The sequence below is a fragment of the Eufriesea mexicana genome, unplaced genomic scaffold (genome assembly GCF_001483705.2).
Source record: "Eufriesea mexicana isolate 0111107269 unplaced genomic scaffold, ASM148370v2 scaffold472, whole genome shotgun sequence".
NCBI classification, from domain to species: Eukaryota; Metazoa; Arthropoda; class Insecta; order Hymenoptera; family Apidae; genus Eufriesea; species Eufriesea mexicana.
Genome location: NW_016908628.1, coordinates 433,141 through 445,716, shown reverse-complemented (window position 1 = coordinate 445,716; position 12,576 = coordinate 433,141). Strand labels below are relative to the sequence as shown.

The 12,576-nt window shown below is 28.1% G+C and overlaps 1 protein-coding gene across 1 annotated transcript in view; it reads right to left on the bottom strand.

The window, feature by feature from the left end:
• The window catches only part of LOC108545515 (1-phosphatidylinositol 4,5-bisphosphate phosphodiesterase epsilon-1), a 107,015-nt gene that overhangs the window by 55,718 nt on the left and 38,721 nt on the right, over positions 1-12,576 (bottom strand). Inside the window, 1 exon segment of the mRNA XM_017897178.1 lies at positions 3,254-3,478. Coding sequence (XP_017752667.1) covers positions 3,254-3,478 — 225 coding nt within the window.

The following is a 12,576-nucleotide window of genomic DNA, read 5'->3' as shown; positions in this document are numbered from 1 at the left end:
TTCCCTAAGTTAAATCAGTTTACGAGTTTTGAGTTTGTGTTATCGTGTTCTTGTTCTTTCGTGAATTTTCGGTGTCTCAAGACCAGTTTCGCCATCCTACACTATTAGGCCACAACACCAATTGAAAACCACTGCAAATAAATCTGTAATTAAAGAAATGATAAAACTTTATAACTTTAATCTTAAATATCTCAAAAACTATTGAGTAGTTGCCTCTATAATATATTCTTGAACTGTATAACGAAATCTACGAACCTGCAGAGTTTCAACTAAATCGGTGACCCGAAGGACTTGCACTCTCTTGTCAGTCAGAATGCAACCAAACACTAACAGAACGCAACACTATTCAGCATAACGCATACACATCACATTCGAAATCGCAACAACTACCAGTGCAATAAAGTATACACAAACACGAAGGTATTCTTTATTGCACACCCAAGATGCTCAGTATTTCAATTGGTAGAACATACTGAGAGAAGGTATCCACCGCAACATCCCTCGGCTGCCTTCATACAACAAGTATTACTCTCTGCAATTGACAAGGAATGGTTATAAACGTAGAGTTTCAACTTCTTTTCCACTGTTATTTATGACAGTAAACCAGAAATAAAAGGTACATGTCTGAACATTTATGTCCTTACTGCCTTCGCAAACAACGCAGCGGCTGTGATAAAAAGAGACCTTAAAAAGAAATGCAAGTGTACTTTGACTATAAAAGCTATATTTATTTGAAGGATTACAATGGACTTTTATTGAAATTTTATATCAGAAGTTTGGTTGTAAATTGTTATAAATTCACAAACTTTGATTGGCAAAAAATTCTAACTTCGCTTAGAAACTTTTATTTAAACAATTTTATTTACAACAATATTTTTTGAGGTATTTACTTACAGCAAGTCAAATATAGATTTTTGACGTAACTAGAAAATTTAAATTTGTTCAAAAGCAGTCACGTGTCGCGATAAATGAACGATGGATTTTAAATAATTGTGACATGAATAGAAAACCCATAAGGGCAGTAATAGCTAGCGTATAGTATTGATTTTTTAATACACTGTTTTTTGAGAAATTGGAAATTAGTTTTACTATATGTATGTGTGTATCTATAGTATTACTATATCTATTATCTTTACTATATGTAGTTACCATGTAGGTACTTCGCTATATGTATATTAGTACTATATGTCAACTATATTCGTACATTCGTGACTCATTCTTTTCGAAAACAATAATTTTTTTAAATAATATAGTTCACTTTCTTTTTGTTCTAAAATACCACGAAGTAAAGTATATGGTAATGGTTGACATAGATTTTAATTATATAATATATATCTATATATATAAAAAATTATTGTTCTTGAAAAGAATGGGTCACAAAAGTACGAATATAGCTGGCATATAGTAAGTACCAATTTACATATAGTACTAATATGCATATAATAAAGTACCTACATGGTAACTACATATAGTAAACATAATACGTATAGTAATACTATAGATATACACATACATATAGTAAAACTAATTTTCAATACATATATATTGACGTAAAAATAAATGATAAAATAAATGATGAGAAAGAATGAATGGATCGAGTATACGTGTAATGAATGAAGTGTGGTCAGAATGTGTGTATTTGTGTAATGTATGAATGAAGAGAGAACAAATGCGAGAGTTGGATAGGTCAGTTGTAATTCAGGATTCATTGAGAGTAAACGTGTTTACGAGTATCGTGAGAAAGAGTAAACACAATTAGACATATTTCATCGATAATGTTTATAATTATTGTTCAATAAATATTTAATATATTCATTTAAATAGAACATCCACGACTAACAGAGGAAACACTAATCAAATTGAATTACATATTAATTTTAATTGGATATCATAATTGTCATAAGATAAATTTTAAAAATTATTCTACAAGAAATATAATAGGTATACTTTTTATTATTTCATGCTCGTTTATTAAGGTAATTTCAATTAACGTTATTTGCAAACCTAATTTTTCCATAGTTATTGTTCGATAGTTGTTATTTCTTCACTCCTGATTATTTAATATGCAAATTGTCCAAAACGCTATTATACGCAGTCCAGAATTATTATCTTTCATTAATTTTCATGCTGCTTTAAAAAATTTGAGAGACTTTCAAATCTTTATACCTGACCAGCATAATACTGTACGATTTGAATCAGCAGACCCTGTCAATAGAATATGCATTCTTGCAAACAATTTTTCACCAAACCTTCAATTTTTTGGCAATAGTATCTCTTCGTTTAAAAAACAGATCTTAACCCTCTGGACTCGACGATTTTCTGGCTAAAGGAGAGCAGGAGTTCGAAGATATTCTGCTATAAAGCTGACGATATTTTTCGGAGCAGTAAATAAGAATTGGTATAATAATTAATACATAGAATTATACGATTTCGATACCTCGCACACCGTTACATTACCTTAACCCTTTGCATTCGGTGATTATTTTCGTTACAAAGAAATAGCAATTCGAAGATTTTCTGCTATAACGTCGAGGATATTTTTAAAACGGTAAATAAGGAATCGGGTATAAATTAAGGCTTAAAATTATTTTATTTCGACATTCCATGCAATCTTAGGTTATTTTAGATTTGATATGTTAATTAACATGGGTCTGCGGAATTTGATTAAACGGTGACTTAGGCTCACCTCTCGAGTGCAAAGGGTTAAATTTGACATATTAACGAGTATCGATCTTGAAATTTGATCAAATGGCGACTGAAGGGCGCCCCTCGAGTGCAAAGGGTTAAAATATAAACAAATTGTTTATATCGGCTATATCAGCATTTGTACCATACGTAACCTATATTCTTTGTCTCTCTAACAAACTGATGTATTTTTATTTTTGTTTATACACTAATGGGCTCTACTAATTACTATACATAAATAAATTATTATTTAAAATTAAATATTAAGTTATTATTGATAAAATTAAATTATTATTAGTAAATTAATAAATTTACTAATATTATTGGTAAATTATTATTAAATAAATAAATAAATAAATAATTATATTTCTGTACACATAAGTAATACATAAGTAATATGCAACACATATTACGTTATGTAGATGTACATGAAATATAGTACATATTTATAATATAGAAATATGTTATAGTATATTGCGTCTAATATGCTTAGAAAAGTATAAGGGGCCTAAGATAGAATTTAGGTGCTCGGCACGTAATGGTACGTTTATCGGAAAATTAATTTTACCTTATGAAATTCGGCGATTTTCTCGAGGACAGAGTTCGTATCACGGATCGAGGTGTTCTCTAGTTTCTTCGCAGAACTATTCCTCGAGTTCCATTCCGTGGATGATTCCGTGCTGGTATCGATAGCGATCTTCGCAGTTTGCCCTGAGGACGACACGTTTTCGGTCTCGGCATCCCTGCTGCTGCTACGTGGCGACTCGCGGTTGTCTCTGCATTCATGCTGGGACTGGAACAAAAATTAATTTTCTTATTTACCTTCCTTTCTCCAATATTCCTGTTCAGATGCACGACTCTGATAGAATGATGGTTCTTAACGTACTGAAGAATTTCAATTAAATATCGCGAATAATGTGCGTTTGCAGTTAAAATATGGGAATATTTAAGTAGAATTGTATATAGTACTGTGGTAAATAGTACATAGTGAAAAATAGTAAGTATAGTAGAATAGTAAAGAAGAATAGTTTATAGCACAGAATTTTTTCTCAAATATCGCGAATAAAAAGGTTTTGTAGGTGAAATATAGGCTTATTCAAGAAGAATTGTATATAGTAATATAGTAAACAGAACATAGTAAAATATAGTAATTATAGTTGAATAGTAAAAAAGAATTGTTTATAGCAAAGAATTTTTACTCGAATATCGTGAATAAAGCGGTTTTGTAATTAAAGTATGGGATTGTTTAAGTAAAATTGTATATAAAACTATACTAAACAGTACATAGTAAAGTATAGTAAGTATAGTTTAATAGTAAAAAAGAATAGTTTATAGCAAAGAATTTTTACTCGAATATCGTGAATAAAGAGCTTTTGTAATTAAAGTATGGGATTGTTTAAGTAAAATTGTATATAAAACTATGCTAAACAGTACATAGTAAAGTATAGTAAGTATAGTAGAATAGTAAAGAAGAATAGTTTCTAGTAAAGAATTTTTACTCGAATAACGTGAATAAAGAGCTTTTGTAGCTGAAATATAGTAAACAGAATATAGTAAAATATAGTAAGTATAGTTTAATAGTAAAAAAGAATAGTTTATAGCAAAGAATTTTTACTCGAATATCGTGAATAAAGAGCTTTTGTAATTAAAGTATGGGAATGTTTAAGTAAAATTGTATATAAAATTATGCTAAACAGTGCATAGTAAAGTATAGTAAGTATAGTAGAATAGTAAAGAAGAATAGTTTCTAGCAAAGAATGTTTACTTGAATATCGTGAATAAAGAACTTTCATAGCTGAAATATAGGCTTATTCAAGTAGAATTGTACATAGTAATATAGTAAAATATAGTAGGTATAAGAAAATAGTAAAAAGGAATAGTTTGTAGTAAACAGATTATACAAGTAAAATAATTTTTGAAGCTCTAGTACACTACATTCATGTGAAATATTTTCTGGTGATATAATAAAAGACTACTTAAGTAAAGTATGTTCAGTATGTTTAGTATCATTAGTATCTTTTGCAGCTGTAGTAAAGGGTTATGTACGCAGAGTGTTTCTAACACCTGGAAGTGAAGCATGATTATTTAAGTAAAGTGTTCTCAGCAGTGATAATAAAGAATAATTTAAGTACAATGTGTTTAGTAACTGTAATTTTAATTATTGAAACTATAGGAAATGATTATTGAAATAGAAAGTATTTTTATTTTTAGTATTTTATAGTGAAGGGTTATTTAAGTACAGATTTTCAGGACTTATAATATTGGATTATTCGAGTAAAGATTTTTATGCAACTACAACGAATGATTATAAAATGAAATATTTTGAAATTTATAGTAAAGAATTATAGTAATGTCTGATTAAATTGTAAAAAGTCGGGAGTCAGCACTACCTTTTAACCGAGCAGACAGCATTAGAATTTAATCGAGCATTACTGTACTCAAGTAGAGCATTTGTGGAAACTATAGTAAGAAGTTAAGTAAAGCGATTATAGCAGCTATAGCAGCTTCAATTATAGTATCCTCAGTAGCTATAACAATTATAGTAATTTATTTACACGAAATATTTCTAACAGCCATATGAAGATTTGTTTAAGTATATCATCATCTGCGATTATAGTAAAGGATAAAAGACATAGTTTCTACTAACTATATAAAAGGATTATTCAGATAATACGATTTTTGTAACTATAAAAAAGAGTTGTTCAAATAAAGTGATTTTATAATTTTATAATACTAATAACAAAGAATTATTCAATTTTAGCAGGTATAATAAAGCACTTTTTAGGTACAATATTTTAACTATAGAGAAAAATTACAATACTAAGCATATTCAGATAGTATAGTAGGTATAATAAGTATTTATTAAGATAATCATAGTAAAAAATTATACAAGTGAAACGTATCCGGGAAACTATAATAAAAGATTATTCAACTAATTTATACAGCTATTTCTATAACTATAGTAAAGTATGATCTGAGAAAAGTGCTTTTAACGATTATAGCAAAGAATTAGTGAAGAGCATCCAGTTGCAATGGAGGCTTATTCAGATAGTATAGTAGGTATAATAAGTATTTATTAAGATAATCATAGTAAAAAATTATACAAGTGAAACGTATCCGGGAAACTATAATAAAAGATTATTCAACTAATTTATACAGCTATTTCTATAACTATAGTAAAGTATGATCTGGGAAAAGTACTTTTATCGATTATAGCAAAGAATTAGTGGATTGCATCCAGTTGCAATGGAGGCTTATTTAGGTAACATTTTTCTCTTAATTCGTGATTTGACTTGAGATTTCTAGGTCGCTTTTGTTTTCTCTGATTTGTGCAGAGTTTGCGGTATCTCAGAGATGTTTCTACATTTTTCGAGTGAAATGCGACGCTTCCCTATCTCCGTCGAGATACCTGATGTTTAGAGCATGTCAAAGGTCACTCGTGCTATAAATCTTTCGGTGCAGAGGCGATTGTGCATATCTCTCGCTATATTACTTATCTCGTGTACAAGAAAATGGATTAAAATTATTTGTATAATTCACATTAAATTATATCATTATTTACTTCATATCGAATGACTTTTCACTATAATTGTCAATAAATTATATCATTAGTACAATAAAAATAAACTATCGTAAAAAGCAAGTGTGATAATTCTAAAACTTTTACATTATTATATAAACAGAACTTAGTTTTATTTACGGTTCAGTACCATTTTATAATATCTAAATGTTATTGTAATATTTCTTAGTCAAACTAATAAAAAATAAATTTATAACTAATGAAAAGTAAGTATAAAAAAATAAATTTAATAAAATTGAAGAATTTTTGATAACCAAAAATCTTTGAATTAAAAATACCAGTTATCTTTATTTTGATAATTATTCCATTTTACTTAATATGCAATGTTCAACATTATATTTATTCATTTTATTCATATATTTATTTAATTTATATACTTCATTGTATATTTATTTATATAACAAAGTCAATAAAAATTTTCCCAACAAGGAAAATAATAATTTGTTATATTATAATATGTTATTAATAATTGTTTATTAATTTATTAATAAAATCCCCAAAATTATATTCAATATACATAATCTTTCTTTTCCATATATAAATTTATAAACTATTTCAAAATCTTCCAAATCCAAAATATTCCCAATATTCAAAATTATGACCTAAATATCAATAAATTGAAAAAGACACAATTTATAATAACAATAATAATAACAAGAAATAAAAATTTTCGCTAGACTAACAAATTATATTAAAATATAAAGAGCGGTCACCTAAACTGCTTTTATTAACACTAGATTTACGGAACCCGTCAATTTGACGGAAGGCTTGCTCCAATTATAAGATGGTAACAGATTTAGTTAACTTATATTAAAACTGTTAATATAGCGTTCTATTTATCGAATACCTTCGATGTCCTAGAACGCTTATCACGCGCCAAATTAATATTGCGTGACTAGTTGTAATAATAAGGATCCCGAAGTGTGCGTTGATAAAAGAGATCGTTTATTTATTGAAAGTATAGAATAGTTATAATGGAGACGTTGAACGGAGTACCGTTTCGAACACGCGTTTATACGCGTAAGTAAGATGTTTCAAGGATCGGTGTCGAAGACGAACCGATTTCTCGAATTTGATCTATGTCGTGTCTCGTCGTGTCCTGTCCGGTGTTTTCTCCAGTTTAGTTCCGATTGGGCAAAATAAACGTTGGTGGTGGAAAAGTAAGGAGTTTTAATTGGACAGAGGGTGTGACGGAAGGACCTTTGGCTAAGGAGTAGGAAACTGTCAAGGAGCCGATTTTTGATGGTCAATGACGCGATTTATAAGTGGTGTCCGTCCGTCGCTCGTTGGGTCTGTCACACGTGGGTCCCATCTGTCGAGTCTGGTACTTGTAAAAATTCCTAAACTTTCGCCTTTACCTTTGCAACTTAATCCGCTAAAACGGCGGTGAGGCAGATCTATCCTCCGGAATTGCAGACGCGATATAAAATATATGGTAAACCGTTAGGTCTGTTAAAAGTGTAAGCCTTGGAATAAAAATCATGTTATAAACACGCTCTCCGGGATGGAAGTTAATATAATATATAATTGTTTTTAAATTAAACTAATCGTTAAAAAAAGACACGTTGTTTCCTTTACCTGTCAATTTGGCAGGTGTCCTTAGAAATAGGTATACAGATAGCGTCCGTAAGCCTAGTGTTAATTATGCAAGAGTTTCAATTGTACCGAATTGCTCTTGGTGCAGTATGTTCGCAATTTATAACGCTTTTGTAGTTTTGCAATGCGATATCTTTGCTGTAATTCAGTGAGATATTTTCCCGTTAAGTACACGCGAAGATTGAGATGGTCTCTGTCAAATAACGATCAAAATTTCATCAATTTGACCCATTAAAGTCCGCTGTGCTATTAGTAGGGCAGCGTCTCCCGATGGCCGTTTGCACTTTGAACTTCGGCAAAGGTATTTGTTCAACGAATAGCGTCGCGGATTCTATTCGAGAGCAATTTTACCAGAATTTCGAAGAGCCATCGTATAAACACAAACATCGATTTTATAAATGTTAAACGTCGATCCGTGTAACGAAGGATCGGAGGATTGATATTGCAAAATGTAAACACCAAATCGTTGGAATTATTTAAAGTGCAATCAATATTCTCAGCTTTCGTGCGAAAATTTCGCTTATAACATAAACACTGTGAAAATACTTGTAAATATACGTTGCAAAAATAGCGACAGGTTATAAAATTAAACGGATTATTTAGATTTAAAGAAAAATTTTTACGTTGGTGTATATTGCTTGAATGATTATTTGTTTAATGATTAATTTTTACGATCAAATGAATATATAGAATTTGTTGTAATTTGTCGCGAATTTATTTATTTTCGATGTGAAAATTATTTATTTCGTATAAGGATAAAATTGAAACTTAAAAATATGTGTTTTTGTAATAAAATGATAATTTAACGAAGTTCAATCATTTTTGGATTGTATGTATACAGAAAAGTTATTAAACTTCAAATTTCTTAATTCTTAATTATTAGTATTATAGTATTATATTATTCTTAATCTCATTTCTTAATTATTGTCATACTATATGTAGACATTAAACAATTATTTTCTGATATTATTTCATGAATAACACAGCTAATTTTGTGTATTTAATACAAAAAATATTTGATTTTGTTGTAAATGCATCATATAAATTTATTTATTTTTATTATTATGTATTATAATTATTTTTCAATGTTTATGTATTTTTTAAAACTATAAATATAATTATTACATTTTACTACTTTTCAGCTATGTGACATTGTGTAAATTGTAATTTTAATGATATTAACAGGGTCAAATTTGAGGATAGCCAACGTAATCAAGATGCTCTTAATTAAGAACTTATTAAAATTCTCTTTCAATATATTCTACTACTAATAAAGAAACTTTTGCTGCTAGGAATATATTAGCTTTAAATTACCCTGTATATAATATCTGCAACTATACTATAGGTTTTACTGCATAAATTTGTACTAAAATAATACATAATAAATATAGCAATATTTTTATTCTAAATTTCGTGTGACCATCCATTAGAATCACTTTAATGAAAGAAGTATAATACTGAATTTATATAAATTGTATGCTCATCTAAATTTGAAAATAAAAATTAATAAATTTATTTTAATTAAATTATTCGATTAAAGTATTACCTCAAACGAATTTAAATAAATTTATTTATCTGAATTCATCGATTAAAATTATCCCGTGACTATTTCTATTTTATTCATTGACTATTTCTTTGATTAATAATTAATTTTTAATGTGAATAGTGAATAACTTCCTTAAAGAAATTTATTATCATTATTTCCAAATTTGTCTTTCAAAACTATTGTGTCAACAATTTGAATTTTTCATCATCCAATTTATATTTAACTTAATCGTGTATCACTATTTCCAAAAAAAATTGTAAATGTGTTGATTTGAAACTTTGGATGGTCATACAGTTCGCAAAACCTTGATAACGTGGCAAATAAGAAGCAACTGATTTGATAACACAAGCATAGTTCGATAACAATAAATTGATAGTAATTAGAGTTCAGTTATAAAGAGCAAGGTTCCAAAACGACTTTGAACTCAGGTACTTTCCTTTCCTGATGCTAGGAGAAAGTTCTTGGGAATTAGAGAGAAATCTCAAAGGTCTACTCAGAAAAATCCTCTTCCATAATTCAGCAAAAAATTCTTCCTTTAAAGTACCGCAAAAAAATTCTCTTTTATCTAACTGTCCCATTCATATACAACAGTGTGCCTTTTTGCTTTTGCATATATTCTTATTGGAGTGATCGAGTTTAAGTAAATAGTAATTACGAGATACCTGGTTTGAAGGTATTAAAAAATGAATTGTGTTTTCAAAAAAGGACATTATTCATAGAATGATATTTTCCATCACGAGCTGTAACTATATTAGTATGCTACTACTATATTAGTAATAATATAAAAATTTTGGTTAATAATACACATGATAAAATAGGTAAATAATGTAAATAATATGCTTCTTATTAATAATAATATTAATAATAAGAAACATATAAACAATAATAAGAAGAATATTAACAATATTAGTAATTAGAATATTAAAAATATTAATAATATTAATAATAGAAATAATAATAAATAGATCAATAACTTGGTTAGTTATAGTAGAATAATCTAATAATTCAGTATCAATAATAGAGAAGGTTTGATCAATGATCAATACCTTTGCTCAATGCAAACACAGAGAAAAGAATTGGGAATTAAATTCGATTACAATAGAACTCAATTTACCTGCACCCATCAGGGGACAAATAGTTTAAGTAGCTGGGGTTCATATAATAGAGATTTACTGTCTGCACACTATTCGCATGCCACCTATGATTTTTCATTCAAGTAACAGGAATTCATGTTGAAATAACCGGACTCCACCAGTAGCTCAGTTAATCGGAGATTAACTACAATTCCATTCCACTAACTGGATTTTACCTGTATTGCAACTCATTTTCTATATTCATCAGACGTAGATTTATATTTATGTAATTAAAACTCTTTTTATTTTCCGCACTGTAAAACGATTTGAATTGGGAAAAAAATGTTAGTCTTTTTTGTAAAGACAAATTAAATGCCTGAGAGTAATCCAATTACAACGTACAAGGAAAACGAAGAAATGTTATCGAAAATGGCGATAAATGTTCATAATTGATTAGATAAATTATTCAGAATGATGCAATCTATTCGTTTATAGCCAAACCCATAAAAATCACTATACTCGTTAAATATAAAACCTAGGGAATAAATTTGACATTTGTCATATAAAGACGTTTATGAGGGAATAAAAATTGGTTATGGTGTACGAAGTGCTGAATGTGAAATGTGATTGATGTATAAGCATATGTGTGTATATATGTAAATATTCTGAGGCAATCAAATAATCTTGATGTTTGCATTTATCACAGTTTACTCCTTTTTTAACTTTTATTTCTATTTATTTATTGAACTTTACTTTAGTCCTTAACTATATGTCAGCTTACTATTTGTTATAGTAAATATGACTGTAATAAATTAATTACAATGAATATTACATATAATATATTCTGTTCTTCTTTTAAGATAAATATTTAAATAAATATATTACCAATAAAATAGTAATAATTTAATAATACTAAGTAATACTAATTTATTTAATATTAATTTAGTTTCATGTGAACATAGAATTTATTTATCTTTAAATATTTATTTTAATTTACTTGCTTTTAAATAAATCTAACGTTCATTTATTTAGTAATAAATAAATATTAATATTTAATAATTAGTATTTAGTAGTATTATTTACTATTTAGTAGTATTACTATAGAGACTAATTAATAGTATTATTTAGTAATAAAATTATTTATATTACTTATATACATTTGCATATAAATATTATTTATTATTAGATTATAACACAATTACTAAATATAATTACTAATAAATGTTGCTATTATTACTAAATGGTATTATAATTATTAAATAAATGTTACTACACTATATCTTCGTTATTACGTCTTAAATATCTCCCTGACTTCTGTGAATCCACTTATACTTTCACTTATTTGAATAATAAAAGGACGAAGTTAGAGTAAGATAAGACACAGTGTCGCATTAAAAATGAATTTACTTTTTGCCCCGTGAAAGTACAATAGCTGTTAGAATGAAATTCGTACAGTTAAGGTCGCAACGAAAGGAAAAGAAAAGACATCGCAGACAGCCATAAAAGAAGTCCGCCTAGTCTCGCCCTAGATTGTACAAGAACGACGTCTGCAGTTTCTAAGTTATTTTGGAAAAGTACTCGAATCGTGTTCGGTTTGAGAACTAAGCGATTCTACTTGAAACGGTTTCCTAAAAATTTCTTCTCACGTAAAACCTCTCGTGTATCTCGAGTAGACTGGGAGCAAAAGTAACAAGAGCGGAATAGAATAAATGTAAATATTTGTAAATGCCACATAAGAATCGGGTGTTATAAAGCATCGAAGAGGAATATACCTGATCCGAAATTGGAAGAAACAGATTGCGAAAAAATAATGGGAAGAGATAATTCAGAGAAGAAGAAGAAGAATGATTATAATGATGTAGAAGATGAGGAATACTATTTCCTTGTTAGCCATGTAATACAAGTAGATGCACTGAAGAATGGGTTGAGTGCACAGAATGCAGTAATAGGTTACTCGAAGAATATATCGAATAAAATGTTTTATATAGTTGTTACAATCGTAATTCATAGTAATCTTTAAATGAGCATAAATCTTACAATGGTTAAATAATTTAACTATGTATGTAATTAAATTATATTATATTATATACTATATA